Below are 20,395 nucleotides of genomic sequence, written 5' to 3' on the forward strand. Positions count from 1 at the left end.
CAATGAAGATGAAGAAGAAGAAACTCCAAGAGAGTCAAACCTGCAAACATCGGCTGTGGCACATACTGGAGGATGTGCAAGTTTAGAGGGGGTGGATGTCGTGCCGTGGCACATGCATAGTGGGAACGGAAGCTAAGCCCTATAATATTATGGATTTTATGTATATGTCTTAAGTGTGCATAAGTATATGCATTTTCTATTTAGCATGCAAAAAGCTAGTCGAAGTCTGATGTGTCACTCTTGTTGGGAATGGGCTTCGTCCTACGATCCTGGGCTTCTTTGTGAACCTCTTCTTGGAGCCATAATGAAATGAACCTATAAAACATACCTCTTATCTACTAGGCATCCTAAGTGGCATATGACATGTGTAGAATGGACAAAATTGGCCTTAGTCATAGTATACCCCATTAGGTGTCATTCTACACATAGTAGGTGCACTTTGGAGTGATTATGGACCTAAACAAATTACTTAAAAGTGTGGTTACGAGTTTGTTTGATGTCATCCATAATGTATGCCAAGTTCTCTCTTATTTTTTTATGAAGATTCTTTATGCACATGTTCCCACCATAGCTCAACAACTCTTTGAGGCTTAACCTTGACATGTGGCGGCAAGGAGAAGATATTTGGAGAAAGATCTAGACGAACCTCTAGATATTTCTTGAAGAGAAAGATCTAGAAACTTTAAAGATAATTTCAAGATATTTTGAAAAGATAGACAGTTGTCACACAAATCCCTTGGATATTTCTAAGCAAATATCTTCTTCAAGGGGCAACTTCCGCTATAAATAGAGCCTCTTGTCCCTCACTTGGACATCAAGCAAACCATCAAGCAATCAAGCGCTCAAGCAATCCCCATAATCAAGCCACTCTATCAAGCCATCACCCAACCTCCTACCCATCTCCTTGAGTGAAACTTTCTCTCAATTTCAGCCCAACACAGCTTGAGCTTGCTACTTCATGCCTCAAGCCTTCTATCTCCTCACTTGTAATACTCATATACTCTATGTAACTTTCTTTCATCAATAAAGACGCATTGTTCGTGGCTCGCAAACGCTGTTGGGTACTACTACTCATCTTCCACTTCATCAAGTTGGCTACAAGACCACAAAGTCTTGAGATGTACTTCACTTCTTTTGCTTGAGCTTGTGTGGGTCTTTGTGTGTTGGTTGTCTTTCTTATTTCTTTCCTCCATTGTTTGACTCCACTCTAAACTTTCTTAGATGAATAATCCCAATGGTGTAACCTTTCAACCCTTTCACTTTGTGCAAAATATTAGGATTAACGTTTGTATTAGCCATAAAATCCACTTCCAAAAGAAAATTATGTTACTCTTTGGGCCGGAAAGACTGCGAGAAATTCTTTCTTCTCCACGTCCTCTCATTTTGCCACTACTAGACTACTCTAATTCTTTCGATGTGCACATATTTATTCTCCTCTAGGGGTTGAGTCTTGCTTTCTTAATATTACTATGAAACAAGAAGACTTGTACACACGGCTCACTCCTATCACGAGGCAAAACATCTACATCTTTGTAAGCACTAAGTTACAGTTTCAAAGAACCATTCGCAATCTATTTGGAGCACGACTTGCTGCTATAAATGCATCAGTGAACCCTTTCATCTTACCTTTGATTAGATACGATCAAAGCCTTGATATTCGTCTTTGTTTTGTTTTCAGGGTTTCACGTGTGCGTATGTGTGTGTCTGCGTGTAAGATTCCGATGGCTACACACAATGTATTTGCTACAAACACTAAGCTTGCTTAAGTGAAAGCCCTCACAGTCTCCCCACAAACCCTCACAGCTAGAGGCCCGGCGCCTTCCTAGCAACCGCCAACTCTTTGACACACTTTCTTTGAAAAACTTCGCGTCGGGTTCACCAAAAAGTGTGTCAACTTCGTTTCAATCTGTCTTCAGTCCCTGCTCAACATCTTTGTCCTCAAGAAGTAGCTCCAATTGCTCCTGGAGCTCCTTTCTTGTTGCTTGTAAGAAGAGCTCTGTCTTTTCTGAGTCGAGTGTGGCCTTCTCTGCCCTTGTGAGTTGAGCATATCATCGCTCAAACTCCCTGAGTAGCTCTGTTGGAGAGAGCCCCTCCTTCAGCTTGGCTACCCACTCCAGGAAAGTTCTCTTTGTTACTCTCTCAGAGTCCTCCATGAAATACTCCTCCTTCATCGCTAGCTTGAACTCCTCCCAATTTCTTCCATGCTCATTCGTGATTCCTCTCACATGCTCTCTAATCTCGGGAGTCACAACAAGATCAAAGCTTTGGAGCATCTCATCTTCTGGCACACGATGCAACTCCATCTCCTTTACATAGCCACGAAGATACTTTGTCACATCTTTCCCATTAAACTGATCCATTTTGTGCACCACTGCTTGAATAGATTTGGTTGCTGACACTTCTCGTCTTTCTGTAGCATGCTGTTGTTGCATAAACAAGGCCAATGCTTGAAACATTTGCATTATAGCTGGATCAAAAGGCATACCTTGCTGCTGCGGATGATGATCACCCATGGTTGAAGTAGCTCGCAGATCCCCACTAACTCACCCTGGCATACTTCGCGTCGGGTTCACCCAAAAGTGTGTCAAAGAGTTGGCAGTCTTGCCACGAAGGCGCCGGGCCTCTAGCTGTGAGGGTTTGTGGGGAGACTGTGAAGGCTTTCACTTAAGCAAGCTTAGTGTTTGTAGCAAATGCATTGTGTGTAGCCATTGGAATCTTACACGCAAACACACACATACACGCACGTGAAACTCTCAAAACAAAACAAAGATGAAAACATCAAGGCTTTGATCGTATCTAATCAAAGGTAAGATGGAAGGGTTCGTTGATGCGTTTTTAGCAGCAAGTCGTTGTGCTCCAAATAGACTACGAATGGTCCTTTGAAACTGTAACTTAGTGCTTACAAAGATGTAGATGTTTTGCCTAGTGATAGGAGTGAGCCGTGTGTACAAGTCTTCTTGGTTCATAGTAATATTAAGAAAGCAAGACTCAACCCCTACAGGAGAATAAATATGTGCACATCGAAAGAATTAGAGTAGTCTAGTTGTTAGGCGCAGCGGAATGAATGTTTGCGCTTTGCTCAAGATGAGTGCTCCGAACTGTGCTCAAGGTTCCTTTTGTTCTTATGGCAGGTAGAGCCTTCAGTTCTTAATGAGAGAATGAAGGGCTTAGAGATTGTACTTGATGAACTTCAGTTTCTTACTCATTCTTTTGGGAGAGAACTGAACGCTGGATAAAGGTTGAATATGTTTTGACCTGATCAAAAGAACGCCAAGATTTTTCTCCACACTCATGCCGATTGCTTTTCAGAGGGCCTGAAGATCAAACCATTGATCTGATACCTGGAAGCACGCCACCGAATCGGCCACCTTATCGTGTGAGCCGAGTACAGAATGAAAAGATTATGAATCCAGTGAAAGACCTCTTGGAAAAGGGTCTTGTCCAGCCTAGTACTTCACCGTATTGCTCTCCAGTGTTGTTGGTTTAAAAGAAAGACGGATCTTGGAGAATGTGCATCGATTATAGCGCTCTCAACAAAATCACCATCAAGAACAGATTTCCGATTCCTAGGATCGATGATATACTTGACAGGTTACAGGGATCCTCGTGCTTTAGCAGGATTGACTTGAAGAGTGGATATCACCAGATCAGAATAGCGCCAGGAGATGTCTACAAGACAGCTTTTCGGACAACTTTTGGGTTATTTGAGTTTTTGGTGATGCCTTTTGGCTTAACCAATGCTCCTGCAACATTTAACCGGATGATGGACAGGATTTTTCGAGAGTACAGGCTATTTGTTGGCACTTTCTTTGACGACATCATTGTTTTCTCCAAGAATGAGGCAGAACACAGAGATCATCTGCTTCAAGTCTTTCAGGCATTACGAGATCACACATTAGTGATTAATGCAAAGAAAAGTGGATTTTTCCTACCAGAGATACACTTTTTGGGACACATTGTGTCAGCAGCAGGAGTGCAAATGGACCCGGCCAAGATAGAGACTATCCGTGATTGGCCCGATTTGAGGAATGTCCATGAAGTTAGAAGCTTCTTGGGACTGTGTTCGTACTACAGGCGGTTCATAGAAAGTTTGCAGAGGTTGCTTCCCCTTTGCATACCTTGACACAGAAAGGAATACCTTTTTCGTGGGGACCCACAGAGGTGACTTCCTTTCGGACATTGAAAGAGAAATTGACTACGGGACCTATTTTGACTTTGCCGGACTTGCAGAAGTCATTTGAAGTATATTGTGATTCTTGTGGTCGTAGTCTGGGTGCAAGAAGGCCATGTCATAGCTTACGAGAGCCGTTTGTTCTCTAGGCCGGAGATGACAGCATAGATCTATGAGAAAGAGCTTTTGGCGGTTATCCACGCTCTTACTCAGTGGCGGCATTACCTACTCAGAGCGGATTTTACTGTCTTTACAGACCATCAGAGTTTGCGCTAGTTCTTGTCACAGAAGCAGCTTTCGGAAAAGCAGATGCGGTGGGCGAACATCTTGTCACAGTTCCACTTCCAGATTGTCCATGTGCAGGGACAGAAGAATGTGGTGGCAGATGCTTTGTCTCGGACACCGTTGGTTCTGGCTGTTTCCGAGACACATCATAGGAGCTTCAAGGATATGGTCGATCAGTATACCACAGATACAGATTTTGCAGATATTTTCACACGGATACGGGATGGGGAGACAGTAGCTGGATACTCCCTTCGGGAAGGCTACTTGATGAAAAAGACTATGTTGTGCGTTACACAGCCGTTGAGGGATAAGGTTATGACTGAATGCCACTGTCCACCTTTTACGGGTCACCGCGGCATTGCTACCACCATGAAGGGGGTCGAGAGATACTTCTTTGGGCCGAGACTCAAAAAGGATGTGGAAGAGTTTGTGCGCAGTTGCTTGGTATGCCAGAAGGTCAAGTTTGACAGGCATAAGGCACAGGGATTGTTACAACCTTTACCCATACCCACCCACCCCTGGGAAATTACTGCAATGGATTTCATTTTTGATCTCCCAAGAACACAGAATGATCACGATGATTTTCCGATTACATGGCACGTCTGAGACGATTGTCTCAGACAGAGACCCCAGATTTATGAGTTTGTTTTGGAAGGCAATTTGGGAGAACATTGGCACGCAGTTGCAGTTCTCGTCATCGTTCCACTTGCAGACTGACGGGCAATTTGAGATTGCCAATTCAGTGATTTTTGATTTATTGAAGTCTTGTATCTCGGATCAGAAGACTCAATGGGAAAAGAACTTACCTTTGGTGGAATTTGCCTACAATAACACAATACACTCTTCGACGGGGAAGACGCCATGTGAGATTGTTGAAACTGCTGCGAAGGTTCCATCCTTCCTGAGCACGAAAGATTAGATATTTGAAGCGGATGAATATTCGCGAGATTTGGATACGGCTTTTGCCAAGGTTCGCGAGACTTTGCAAAAGTCTCAAGAACGACAGAAAAAGGCAACGGATCGCCATCGTCGCGACATGGAATTGAAGGAGGATGATTGGGTGCTCTTACTTTTGAGAAGGCACGCCTACGAAAGAAAAAGGGAAAGGAGAGGCTTTTTCCAAAGCTTAGTATGCGATACTACGGACCTTTCCAGATCACTGACAAGATAAATGATGTCTCCTTCCGATTGAAACTGCCAGATACTTGGAGGATTCATAATGCATTGCATGTGAGTCTCTTGAACCCTGTTAAGGGTGATGTGCCTGATGATGGGGAGCCTGATGAGCAACCCGAAGTGGAAGAAAACGAGGAGATCCTTGTTCCTGAACAGATTTTGGCACATAACGATACGAAGAAAGGTAAAGTCCGAAGGCGGTTCTTGGTTTAGTTCAAGAACTTTCCTGCATTTGATGCGAAGTGGATGGAGGAGGAGGACCTAGCAGATACTCCTCGGATTGTGAAACTTTACCTCGATGTTTTGGTTTAGCATAGTCTACTCCAAACGGAACCCAGAATTCAGCTTGGCCGGAGATCTGGTGCAGTGGGATGCACAAGAGGGGAATCACTCCGCTCCCTTGTCAACAGATGCCTTGATTTTGATACTAAAGTCACTGATGTCTCTTTGAGCTTCAGGGATACTGAGAGCTGACAGTATTCTGCTAGATGACTTTATGGAATGGAATTCCTGATAATGATACTGATTAGTTCTTTACTTCTTTTCAGTGCAGGAATTGATAGCCGAAATGACTGCAGCATTTTGGTCTGATTGATCTCGAATAGACATGGTTGCAATAGGGGTTAGTCAATCGGACATCGATGAGATCCCGATTGGAACTAGATGTGATTGCTAACTACATTGTCGATAAATCATGGTCTAAGATCCGAATGAATGGTGAATGTCATGTGATGTCCTGTGATGTCGGGTGATGTCCTGTGATGTCGTGTGATGTGACTGTCGATTTTGTACATGTGCTAGATGTGTGTTCCTAGTACGTAGGTACTAACAGTCAGTGTCTGCTAAGACGGTTTATGGCTTTTGTCGGTTTTGCAAACGTAATCGCGGTCGATTACAATACTTTCAAGAGGGGGGTATGTCACAAAGTGATGACGTGGCGGATAGCAAAACCCTAATTTCTGCCAAAAACCCTAAAATTCTTGCAAACCCTAATTTTCGGAAATTGCGGAGGCTTTAAAAAATTTTATTTTTATTTTTTTCTTTTTGAAATAATGAGCGACGCGAATTTTGCTTTTTTTTATTAAAAAAAAAAGAGAAAAGACTCTCTATGAGAGAGAGAGAGAACTGATGCTTTTTATTTTAAAAGCTTTTGGGGCTCTGCTTTTGGGCATCCCTTGTATCTTTAAATAAGTGGTGAGTGCTTCACTTCTCACAGCATCTGGACGCAGAGTCTGAGAGTGAAACCCTAACCGCTCTCTTGTACTTTGATGATTGATTAATATAAAAAGAAATACCGAAAGGGGCGCCAGTCTTTGGGGCCAATATCTCTAGGCACGGAACTCCGCCGGGCTAGTGCAAATGTATTGTGATCTGTGAATTGTTTTGAAGTGGTTATTTGGTGCTGCCGCGATTGATTCTTGACTTGGAGTGTCCAAGTCTGTTACAGCTGCTGTCATGCCTGCTGAAAAACGCTGACCATCTGATGTTGATTGGGCTGAAAACCAAAAACGTTGAGGCTGACTGCTGGCGCTAGTGAAAACGCTGGACCATCTGGGATATGCTGGCGATTGTCAAGCTGAAAACGCCAGCGGCTTGGGGGACTGTTGGCGGCCAAGCAATGTTGGAAACGCCAAGGCTAGGGGAGGTACTGATGGAGAAAACACTAGGCTGAATGTGTGTTGGCGATGAAGCAAACTGCAAACGCCAGGTGCTTGTGGTCTTGAGGGGTTCCTGCTAAGAAGTTGCCTGTTGAGCATGTGCTCCTGCTGCCTCTTCTGCTATTTAGTGCTAACTCTAGTTTGCTTATATACAAACTTAGCAAAATTGCCCTACCTACTTTTGTTGGGAAGTCACTTAAAAATAATAAGTGAAAAATATCAAAAATAGGGAAAATAGGCTAAATGCACTGGAAAATTTCCCTGACTGAATCTGATGGATTCTGAAGGGAATACTGATGATCATGTTGTGCGCAACCAGAGGATATGCATCTATGCTAAGTGACTGGGCATGCACGGTCTACGAATAGACTCACAAAAGTGCCAGATCACTGCTAATCTAGACTTGACTAGACTGACTGAACCCTGATCATGTTGTAGCTTGTCCACGGACACATAGGGTTAGATATGTCACGTGACACTAGTAGTGGCAAAATAAGAGGACGTGGAGAAAGAAGAATTTCTCGCAGTCTTTCCGGCCCAAAGAGTAACACAATTCTCTGTTGGAAGTGGAATGCCTAATACAAACGTTAATCCTAATATTTTGCACAATATGAAAGGGTTGAAAGGTTATACCATTGGGATTATTCATCTAAGAAAGTTTAGAAAGCAGTCAAACAATGGACGAAAGAGATAAGAGAGACAACCAACACACAAAGACCCACACAAGCTCAAGCCAAAGAAGTGAAACACACCTCAAGACTTTGTGGTCTTGTAGAAGATGAGTAGTAGTACCCAACACCGTTTGCGAGCCACCAACAATGCATCTTTATTGATGAAAGAAGGTTACATAGAGTGTATGAGTATTACAAGTGAGGAGATAGAAGGCTTGAGGCATGAAGTACCAAGATCAAGATGTGTTGGGCTGAAATTGAGAGAAAGTTTCACTCAAGGAGATGGCTAGGAGGTTGGGTGATGGCTTGATTGTGGAGATTGCTCGAGGGCTTGATTGCTTGATGGTTTTCTTGATGCCCAAGTGAGGGGCAAGAGGCTCTATTTATAGGTCCCTTGAAGAAGATATTTGCTTAGAAATATCCAAGGGATTTGTGTGACAAGTGTCTATCTTTTCAAAATATCTTGAAATTATCTTCAAAGTTTCTAGATCTTTCTCTTCAAGAAATATCTAGAGGTTCTTCTAGATCTTTCTCCAAATATCTTCTCCTTGCCGCCACATGTCAAGGGTTAAGCCTCTTAGAGTTGTTGAGCTATGGTGGAAACATGTGCATAAAGTATCTTCATAAAAAATTGAGAGAGAGCTTGACATACCTTTCGGTATTTCTTTATTCTTTTACAGTTAAGAGGAAGTACAAAGAGTGCTTATAGCACTAAACCTGTATCCCGCAGTTCTTAACCTGTATCCCACAATTTCTATCCTGTTTAGAGGAATTTGGACAGCATAACGACGCAGAACCCTGCCCAAAACAGTCTGCAAGTAGGGAATCCTAAGGGGACTACTGTCCTTGTCCCGATTCCACCTTTAATTGACCAAAACAGAGCATAACCAGCCTCTGTAATTTCTGGTTATTGACTGGTTTTTCTCTGTTTTCAGCTCCCTGTAGCCCTTGCACCGATCCCTGCACCTTGGGCTAGTTGCCCCTTCAATCTGGAAGGATTTAGGGCATCGAAACAACCCCAAACCTGTAAAAATCAGAGTTCCGGGAATCCTATTTAGGGACCAATCTAGTGTATGACTCGCATACAGATGCATTCTAGCATCTGTATCCCATTCTCCTCTCTTGTGTCATTATAGCACAGGTAGAATAGGCGACTAATAATGGGTGAAAGCTAAATCAAGGTTTGAAGTAAAGTCTACCGCCCTTTTTGAAGTTAACAGGTCGGTTACAGCATACATCATGGATGACATCAAACAAACTCGTAACCACTTTTCTATGGGATTTTTCTAGGTCCATAATCACTCCAAAGTGCACCTACTATGTATAGAATGACACCTCATGGCGTATACTATGACCAAGGCCACTTTTGGCCATGCTACACATGTCATATGCCACCTAGGATGCCTAGTAGATAAGAGGTATGTTTTAAAGGTTCATTTCATCATGGCTCCAAGAAGAGGTTCACAAAGAAGCCCCGGATCATAGTACGAAGCCCATTCCCAACAAGAGTGACACATCAGATTTCGACTAGCTTTTTGCATGCTTAATAGAAAATGCATATACTTATGCACACTTAAGCCATACACAGAAAATCCATAATATTGTAGGGCTTAGCTTCCGTTCCCACTATGCATGTGCCACGGCACGACATCCACCCCCTCTAAGCCTGCACATCCTCCGGTATGTGCCACAGTCGATGTTTCCAAGAGAGTCATCCTAGGTGGCATATGACATGTGTAGCATGGCCAAAAGTGGCCTTAGTCATAGTATACCCCATGAGGTGTCATTCTACACATAGTAGGTGCACTTTGGAGTGATTATGGACCTAGAAAAATCCCTTAAAAAAATAGTTACGAGTTTGTTTTATGTCATCCATGATGTATGCCAAGCTCTCTCTCAATTTTTTATGAAGATACTTTATGCACATGTTCCCACCGTAGCTCAACAACTCTTGGAGGCTTAACCCTTCACATGTGGCGGCAAGGAGAAGATATTTGGAGAAAGACCTAGAAGAACCTCTAGATATTTCTTGAAGAGAACGACTTAGAAACTTTAAAGATAACTTCAAGATATTTTGAAAAGATAGACACTTGTCACATAAATCCCTTGGATATTTCTAAGCAAATATCTTCTTCAATGGGCAACTTCACCTATAAATAGAGCCTCTTGCCCCTCACTTGGGCATCAAGCAAACCATCAAGCAATCAAGTGCTTAAGCAATCCCCATAATCAAGCCACTCTATCGAGCCATCACCCAACCTCCTACCCATCTCTTTGAGTGAAACTTTCTCTCAATTTCAACCCAACACATCTTGAGTTTGCTACTTCATGCCTCAAGCCTTCTATCTCCTCACTTGTAATACTCATATACTCTATGTAGCCTTCTTTCATCAATAAAGACGCATTGTTGGTGGCTCGCAAACGGTGTTGGGTACTACTACTCATCTTCTACTTCATAAAGTTGGCTACAAGACCACAAAGTCTTGAGGTGTGCTTCACTTCTTTGGCTTGAGCTTGTGTGGGTCTTTGTGTGTTGGTTGTCTTTCTTATCTCTTTCCTCCATTGCTTGAAGGCTTTCTAAACTTTTTTAGATGAATAATCCCAATGGTGTAACCTTTCAACCCTTTCATTTTGTGCAAAATATTAGGATTAAGGTTTGTATTAGCCATAAAATCCACTTCTAACAAAGAATTGTGTTACTCTTGGGACCGGAAAGACTGCAAGAAATTCTTCTTTCTCCACGTCCTCTTATTTTGCCACTACTAGACTACTCTAATTCTTTCGATGTGCACAGATTTATTCTCCTGTAGGGGTTGAGTCTTGCTTTCTTAATATTACTATGAACCAAGAAGACTTGTACACACGGCTCACTCCTATCACTAGGCAAAATATCTACATCTTTGTAAGCACTAAGTTACAGTTTCAAAGAACCATTCCCTCGCAGTCTATTTGGAGCACAACGACTTGCTGCTATAAATGAATCAGTGAACCCTTTCATCTTACCTTTGATTAGATACGATCAAAGCCTTGATGTTTTCATCTTTGTTTTGTTTTGAGGGTGTCACGTGTGCGTCTGTGTGCGTCTGCGTGCAAGATTCCAATGGCTACACACAATGTATTTGCTACAAACACTAAGGTTGCTTAAGTGAAAGCCTTCACATTCTCCCCACAAACCCTCACAGTTAGAGGCCTGACGTCTTCTTGGCAAGACCGCCAACTCTTTGACAATGTATGGGAGATGGAATTTCAGAATTTTTTGCAAGCACCATTGGTGTCAAACAAGGATGACCACTTTCCCTAACCCTCTTTGGGCTACTCATTGATGAATTGAAATGCATCGTTCTTGATTTTATGCAACAAGAAGGCATAGAAGAGGTTAAGATCGGAAATGCGGTGATCATGCTTTTGTTTTATGCCGATGATGTAGTGCTCTTGGCACATACCTTAGAAGATGCACAAAAGCTTATGAGTGTCTTGGAACGGTTTTGCCTACATAGCGAGCTGATTGTGAATGGATCCAAAACCAAGGTTATGCTTGTAAAGACCCTCAATGACGATCATCCATGCATTGTATACAACAATGAGCAACTTGAAGTGGTAGATAGCTTCAAGTACCTTGGCCTTGAGGTTCCATCCAATCATAAATGGAAGGATTGCGCAATGCGTCGCTTGGAAGCCGGAAAGAGGGCTTATTATGCATTTGAGAACATGTGCAATGCTGGAGAGATCAAGTGTTGGGCTCTCAAAAAGTACTTCTTTGACACATTGGTGACACCGGTGCTTCTTTATGGAATGGAGGTGCGGGGTGGTAGCATCGGGAAGTCTATTTGGAAAGAGTTTGAGAATGTCCAAAAGCGTTTTCTCACCAACTTTCTCCAAGTCAAGACTTAAACACCCTATATGCTCTTACTTCTTGAGTACGGATCGCTTTCCATTGAGGTCTTGGGCATGCAAAGAGTTGTGGAGTACATACTTAAGACACAACATAGCCCTTTGTATCGACTTCTTAGAATCGCATATGAAGCAAGTCAAAAGGTCAAAAAGACATGCAAGAGCAAAATACTAAGTTCGGGGTGGATGCTTGACATCAAGAAATGGTTTGGAAGATGGGATGCATGTCACTTGGTCAAGGATGCGTCGATGGACTCCCAAGTTACTGAGGCCTTCTTACAACGCCAATGTATCACGGCTTGGGAGAAATCCGGAGGTTCTCGCTTCAGCCATTACACCACACACATTGCCCCAAACTACAAATCTCTCTTCTTCTCCGAACAAGGTAACCGAACCCATCCCTACATCCCTGAGCCCATCCCGTTGAGTGCAATCCGCACCATTACCTCCATTCGTCTTAGCTTCCATTCTCTACACTGCGAGACAGGACGTTGGGGCACTGGCGAGGAGTCTCATCGACTTTGCACCTTATGCCCTCATCAAGTGCGAGAGAGTGAGTACCACACACTACTTGAGTGCTCAGCTTTTGACCACATTAGGTCCTCTTTTTTCCATATATTCAGCCATGAGCTCTCCCTACATACCTTCCTCTCCCCAACCACAATGTGGACTCTCTATTGCGACACTCATTTCAACCATTTTTGAGCATCGAGTCACTTATGACCTCCACTCACACCACGTGACATGCTCATTTGGTCCCATAGGTCATATTTGACCTCCGAGGACGATAATAGAACACTCTCTCTCTCTCTCTCTCTCTCTCTCTCTCTCTCTCTCTCTCTCTCTCTCTCTCTCTCTCTCTCTTAAAGTTCAGTGATTATAAAGTTTATGTTCGTGTGTTGCTATTAATTTCTCGCTTGGAGTGTCCAAGCCGGTTACATATTAGGTCATCTACATTATAAAAGCACTTACCGTGTTGCGTCCAGGGCCATAACTCTCCGTTAAGGTATATACACGGCAACAACCATTCCCACACATATCACACGATATACATGATGGCGAATGTTTCCATTCATCCAAAAGGCATAGAAAGTGAGTTTTCCAAACATTTTCACATTATATGCGTGCCACGGCACGACAACGTGTTCCTTGTCTTGCAATATGATTTGTATTTGACTCATGCATTGGGCATCAATGAAGTGATACAAATCGAAGTAAGTTGTCCATTTCGCCAACCATGAGTCAATGGTAGTCTCTTCGCATTCCTTTCTCTCCCCTTTGAAGGGTTCCGGATGGAATTGCGTTGAAGCACACTGAACAAAGATGCATCACAAAATGAAGAAGAAACATCCTCTAGACGATGCAGGTGCATGTGTGTGGAATCAAGAGAAGAAAGTTTCCTACATGGGTTGATACGTGCTAGCGGCGCCATTCTCGTGCGGAAAAGCATCGTGTGATGCCATGGCACATAAGTGAGGAATATATGGGAGTATGTAGGAGCGGCGTGCTTGGGAAATGCGTTCAAAGCACGAAATTAATAGCAAATATATCAAATAATGAAACAAATAAGAGCGGGAGAGAGAGGAGAGAGTTTGTGCGCACGAGAGAGAGAGAGAGAGAGAGAGAGAGAGTGTGTACACTGGGTGTGAAAAAAGTGGCATACCCTCGTCCATTGTCGCCGTAAAATCAGTGCGATGGGCCTCAAGTGAAGAAAACACATTCCGACTGAGCTTTGCCACATGAGAGTTGCTAACTGCAGACCTTGCCGTGTGTGTGTGTGCACACGCGTGGCCAAGAACAACCTATGTGATATGCACCACCCCAAGCACCGCAGGTAGGAGTATCGCCTTGACTGGACACGTTCAATTGGCTGCCCCTGTGGAGTCACTCCCTATGCTTGCCATCGCCTCTCTCTGCGCATTGGGTGCCGCCCTCTGAACTACACACAAGTATGCAACCAGCAGCTCAATTGTGTGAGCTATGAGTTCGTGGCTGCACCAGATTAGGTGGTCACAGACTTCTGTTGGTCTTGCAGCCGTGGCAGCCATCCAGTGGAAAGAACTGCCGCCAAGGCACAGAACAATAGTACATAAAGGTTTGCACAAAGTGCCACATAAGTGAAGCGATGCAAGGTATTCCCTGGTGCCGAATACTGCAAATTTCATGAGACTGCAAAGCTTCAATCAACTCTTCCTACTCCCTTCTAAACACATATTCCGAAAAATCTTAGGCCCCTCACCAGATTTTCATACGGAGGTGCTACATTGGCCTTAGAGTGGCCATCTCCAAGGGGCATTAGCATGCACAAATCAATAACAAGAGGAAACAATCGCAAGAAACACTAAGCATCCATGTGACGAGACCACTTGCATCAACATGGATGTGCACATGACGATCGGAGACAAATATGAGGCTCTTTTTACACGACAATCGACCCTACGACAAATCGTGGAGTCTAGAGATCAACACCACCTTGGGTGTTTTCTAGTGGACATACATAGACATAGAGACATTGATGGCACCTATAGAGACACTGATGGCACCTGTAGCAGCACCAAAGTGTGGGAAACAATCACAGCTTCCGAACTTCTTTCAAAGGACCACCACCCTACTGCCACCCGTCACACAGACAAAGCAAGGGGTCACCCTACAGTAGGCTGAGACGGTCAGGGCTAGGAGACGCCCCAAAGCCCTAGGATACAGAACTCCGACATTGCATACTAATCCAGGAGATCACACTCGCCATCACCAGGTAACCCAGGAGAGATTTGTTGAGATGCTGGCATACCCAGCCACGATCATACACGCAGACCTTACACCACACCCACCCATGTATTAGATCTTACATCCCCAATTGACATAGGGTTTGACGCACTTCATGATTGTACTCCCCTGCGCATATAGATGTGCACCCATACCCCGTAGAGATAGAGCTCATCCCCCCACCCCTCTCCCCAATATTCCACTTGTATCCTAGCCTCCCATGGATAACCCCCTCCCCCCTACCGCAGGACCACATTTTTGAAACTTTGTACTTTTTACCGTTCCCGATAGTTGGAGGGGACACGCTTTGTCTCATAGGCCTCTAATAGGTGTAAAAAGAACGTTCTTTCTCTTCTCTCTCTCTCTCTCTCTCTCTCTCTCTCTCACACACACATATAGCTCAACCTGATTGCTTGAATGACTTCGCGCCAGTTGGGAGGGGAGGAGCTGCATTTTTTCAAGTCCTCGACTTCCTTTACTACGTAATGCGTAACTTCAAGTTCTGCAGATTCTACAACATCTTCTACCGGAGGAGCACGCGTCTGTGTACTTGCCTTGAACGAGAAAGAAGAGAAAATGTTGGACTCCATCATCCATGCAAGTAAGCGAGTTGTGTGTGCACTGCCGTGGGGTCACGGGTGTGTGAAATGAATTTTCAGCTAGGGTAAAGGAGCCAGTTTAGAGACACTCAAGAAAAAAAGTGTAATTTTGGGTCGCATTTTGCAAATTTGGTCAGATTTGAATTTTGAAATTTGCACGAGATTCCTCATGCAAAGGCGAATTAGGTAATACCAAGTTTGATATTTTTTTGATTTAATTTGGGCAATCAATTTGAGAAAGTTTAAATTTTGAGGTCTTTTAAGGGTTAGAAACACCCAAGGCCCAGTAATGGTATAGTTTTCAGCAAATCACAAGTTGACACATAAGCAAGATTCCTAGCATATTCCAAATTTTTGTCTCTAAATTGGGGCGTGCATGACTTTTAAAATGCACATGTGTTACAATTGGCTCCTTTACCCTAGGCCACGTATCACATTATAAATGGCCTCCTTAAGGTTCGAACCTCTTGTAAGACGCACATATACCGTGCACGTTGTTCTAGAGAGAGAAAGTTAAACGAGGTCTTTGACACCATCACACCGTCCAGGCGCTCAAGACTATCTAGCACGAGGTCCAAGCGGTGGGATCTACGACCAAGAAGTGGGCACGTGAATCTCGAGGCAGCGGGAGGATCCACAAAAGGTCAGTGCACGACGAGGTCTGGAGATTTGAAGCGACCTCGCGATTAGGAGGCTAATGAGCTAACCACGCAAGCACGTGTGGTTTGTTGAAACCACTATGAGCGCCCTTCATTATACAGGGAGTTTACATCCCCCCCCCCCCCCCCCCCCCAAATGTCCCTGTTTACTTTTGCTGCCCTTATTTACTTTTCAACAATCAACGTTCGTGTGCCTCTCTGCTTTTGTGCCCGCACTTCCCGGTCGTAGATCCCGCTTGGGGGTCGTTAAGACCTTGTGTTAGATAGTGTTGAGGCATCCAGGGCAAAAAAAAAACTTTCTCAGAACATCCACGCCAATGATTGAACCTTCCGCTAACCAATCGCTTGAAGATCGTCTGTATCCATGAAGGCTTCGGCTACTCAGTTTCAATGTAGCCATTGAGATAGGTGGTGGATATGGACAGGGGCGTGGTGAGTTGGTGGTGGGCCGCCTAAACCTTTTGAGCTTGTTGAACTATCTGCATGTGTGCACGCTATCTGACAAAGGGGAGGTAAGTGTCACTAATTGACACCTATGAGGGAGGTGGGATCAAGACCCACATTAGGCGTCACAAAGAAAAAGCAATCTCGATCGTTAGATCACATTTTTGAACTAGGTGTAAACTAAGTGTTTGTGAACTCAATGTGAACTTGATTTAGTAAGACTGTGAACTAAGTGTGCACCACACCAAAATTGGTGTGAACTTGGGAGGGTATGTGCACCACACCAAATTTGATGTGAACTCAATGTGAACTAAGTGTGAACTCATAAATTTAACACACATACTAAGTGTCAATCTATAAATTTAACACACATACTCCTTTAAGCACAAGTACGGTTTAGAAGTTAAAGTCAAACCCGAGGGCGCGGGGCAGGGAGGAGGGGGGGGGGAGTGCATGGGTTCAAGCTCCAAATCTAGGAACCCTTAGGAATCTTTCGCATTCCCTAGATAATCCACTGATCAAGATCAACCAACGATCGTGAGCCATTGATCTCGTGTCCAAAAGGGAGGTGTCAAATACTGACGTGGGGGCACTTGCAAGCTAAATCCATTGTCAATGAGTCTGTCGTTCAGTGTGCTTCGACAAAAATTTGGGAGTGATGTAAAGCAAACAACATAGGCCCCAGATGCACCATATAAATTATAAATTCAAAATAATAGTAATCGTAAAGAGCAGGCTACAACATGGGCTTGCATGCTCGGCTTGTGGGCCTCAAGACTAAAGTGCACGAGGTATTTGATGAAGTCCCGAGCTTGGGATCTACAATGCACAAGCCCACGCACATGTGTCGAGTCCCGTAGCCCATCCAATTTACAAAAAATGAACTCGAACACATTTTGTAAACTCAAACATGGGGACAATGTTCACGTCTACGTTTATATACACGTGTTTTCCCCTAAAGACAAATGTCATGTGGATGTGTGGTTAGCGCAACAACTTGGGATGGTATAGGTCTCTCCCCACCTAGCTAGGCAGCTCCAGATATGCAGGCCCATCGTTCATTTCAACCTCCTTTTTTTGGAAACAAGGCTCCAAGGGGGCCACCCGCATTTCTGTGGGAAACCAAGCTACATGTCTGGCAAAGATGCAGGTCCATGGATTCGAATGAAGCCCCATTTGAGGGCGGCTTATGATCTATTGGGAGCACAACGTCGACGTAGTTCAGGGGCTACAATAGCTCGTCAAGGCCTCGTGCCGGTGTGATGTGCTACCCTAGAATGCAGGGGCTGTAAGACTGGGTAGAAGGGCTTCTCAGGGTGGCATTCAACTCCGATTGTTCAATGGAGAGTGACTCTATTCTATCTGGGTTTCAATTCTGTTGTATTTTCTCATGGTTGGACAATGGAGTCTCTATGCATGGCGGTCATTGTTGGTGGTCCTTTGTGTGTTGGTCACTTGTGGATTCTTTGAGCATGGCGGTCCGACGAGGTGTGAACCTTTGTTTGATGGTGCGATTTGTTTTGTATGTAATGGTCTAGATGTTCTTTGATGGTAATCACGAGGGGCAAGGGCAGTCGTCGAGTAGGGTAGTGCCCCACCGGTTGGTGGCACCCTTGCTCTTTGTTTTGGTTGATGTGGCCTGTGAAGTTTATGTGCTCTGTTTTGGGCGTCTTGAGGCAATTGCTCTACCTTGGATGTCGCTTCGCTCGGGGCTTGCTATTTGATCGTGGTAGTGGCTGCAAATTGGTGGTTTCATGAGTGAGCTTTGGTGATGGGGACTATGGGCCCCGCTCGCCTAGCATTATTGCAGTCTATTTGAAGGTCTTGGTAGTTGGACGCTCCTGGCTGGAGGTAGTGAGGTTCGGGGTGGCAGTCGGTGCCTTACCAGTAATAGCTCTTCCCAAGCTTTCTATGGCCTTGTATGTAAGGGTGGCTCCTTGTAAAGCTTAGCATATGTTACTTCTATGTATCTTGGTTTTGAGGGCTCCCTGTAAAAGTCCTCAAACCTTTTATGTTTCTATGTGGGTGGCTCCCTTATTAGCCCTTTTGACCCTTTGAATTTTTTTGGCCATGCCTCGAGTCGAGCATGGTGCTGTTATAGTGGTTTTTTAATATAATTTAATCTCACAATGTTATATTTACCAAAAAGAAAAAGGGCCTACCAACATAATCATCATGTGAGGGTATTTGTGGCCTTTGAACAATCCCTCTTAGACATTGAGCAAAACCTTGCTTTTGCAATGCACTATGTGATGTTGACTAAAGTTTTAATACTTGAAGCCAATAGCAAGGCGGGCTATCAACATAGGTGTGCATTGCACAATGTGATGGACTCCTTATTTAGAGCGGGGAGGGGGGGGGTCATTGACGACGATGTGGGAGCATAGAGCCCCCGAGAGAGAGAGAGAGAGAGAGAGAGAGAGAGAGAGAGAGAGAGAGAGAGAGAGAGAGAGAGAGAGAGAGAGAGAGAGAGGCGGGGGGGGGGGGAGAAGAAGATAATTTTAACGTCGTAGGAAACTATCCCAAGAGACCTTAAAGATCTAACTGACGAGGAGAGTTGAAAAGACGCAAAAGAAGTCAAGCCATACCCATCAGCGATTTGCAGTGTGCAAGCCGCTGTGAGGCTAATGACTTCGTGAGTAGATCAGCAGGGTTATCGTCAGTGTGTACCTTGACAAGCTCTATGCGCTTGTCCTCTAGCACCTCTCGTATGAAGTGATACCTCACCTCAATGTGCTTTGTCTTCGCATGGAAGACAGAATTCCGTGCCAACGCTATGGCACTCTGGCTATCACAATGTAGAATCGGAGCATCACCAGCCATACCAAGATCTCCCACTAGTCGTGAGAGCCATACGGCCTCCTTGGCAGCCTCAGTGGCAGCCATATATTCAACCTCTGTAGTGCTCAAAGCAACGCATGGCTGTAAACGTGATGCCCACGAAACCGGTCTACCTGCAACTGTGAACACATAGCCGCTAGTAGACTTCCTCGAGTCCACTGACCCTGCATAGTCTGAATCTGTATATCCGCAAACAGACATATCCTTCTCACCATAACATAGGGACAACTCTGAAGTCCCTCTCAAGTATCTGAGAATACCTCTCACTGCATCCCAATGACGCTTGCCCGGGTTAGACATGTACCTGCTAACCACACCAACTGCATGAGCAAGATCTGGACGCGTAGCCACCATGGCATACATCAAGGAACCAACAGCTGACGCATAGGGAATCTGAGACATCTCTGTAGTCTCCAAATCTGTCTGAGGGCAGTCATCATGGCTGAGTTTTACATATGGAGGCAACGGGGTACTAATGGCCTTCCCCCCTTCCATATGAAAACGCTCAAGCACCCTGTCAATGTACTCTTTCTGACTAAGAAAGAGCATCTTGCGAGAACGATCACGAGTGATCCGCATACCCAAAATATGACTGGCATCCCCAAGATCCTTCATGGCAAAGGTCTCATGTAGCCTATGTTTCAAGGCATCCACATCAGAAATACACTTCCCTGCGATCAGCATGTCATCCACATACAAAACCAAAACAATAAGACTACCATCTGCAGCCTTGCGAGTATAGAGGCATGGGTCCTCATAACTGCGTACATAGCCCAATGAACTCATGAATTCATCAAACTTATGATACCATTCACGAGATGATTGCTTCAGCCCATACAAGGTCTTAAGAAGCCGGCATACCATCTTCTTTGAACCATGAATAACAAACCCACTTGGTTGCTCCATGTACAAATCCTCGTGCAAGTCCGGATGTAAGAAAGCTGTCTTTACATCCATTTGCTTCAACTCCATGTCTTCTGTAGCTACCAAAGCAAACAACATACGCAAAGTAGACATCTTCACCACTGGGGAGAAGATCTCGTCAAAATCAATGCCCTTCTGTTGCTTGAATCCTTTAGCCACAAGCCTTGCTTTGTACCTAGGCTTTGCATCCATTGAACACAATTTTATCTTGTAAACCCACTTGCATGGTAGTGCCTTCTTACCCTTTGGCAAAGGAGTAAGCTCCCACGTTTCATTTTGGATCAACGAATCCATCTCTGACTGCATAGCCTGC

General features: G+C 44.3%; 1 protein-coding gene across 4 annotated transcripts in view; it reads right to left on the reverse strand.

The window, feature by feature from the left end:
• LOC147461075 (uncharacterized) overlaps positions 1 to 15,290 on the reverse strand; it is a 130,278-nt gene extending 114,988 nt beyond the window's left edge. For 2 of the 4 annotated variants that reach the window (XM_086508703.1, XM_086508702.1), the window contains exon 1: positions 15,021 to 15,284. In XM_086508703.1, coding sequence (XP_086364829.1) covers positions 15,021 to 15,208 — 188 coding nt within the window. In that variant the 5' untranslated portion in view covers positions 15,209 to 15,284. Of the gene's footprint in view, positions 1 to 15,020 lie in introns of all 4 variants that reach the window. The other 2 variants (XM_086508704.1, XM_086508705.1) reach the window with 2 other exon arrangements.
• Between the last annotated feature and the right edge of the window lie 5,105 nt (positions 15,291 to 20,395).

The sequence above is a fragment of the Adiantum capillus-veneris genome, chromosome 3 (assembly GCF_014529385.1).
Source record: "Adiantum capillus-veneris isolate H3 chromosome 3, ASM1452938v2, whole genome shotgun sequence".
Lineage (NCBI taxonomy): Eukaryota > Viridiplantae > Streptophyta > Polypodiopsida > Polypodiales > Pteridaceae > Adiantum > Adiantum capillus-veneris.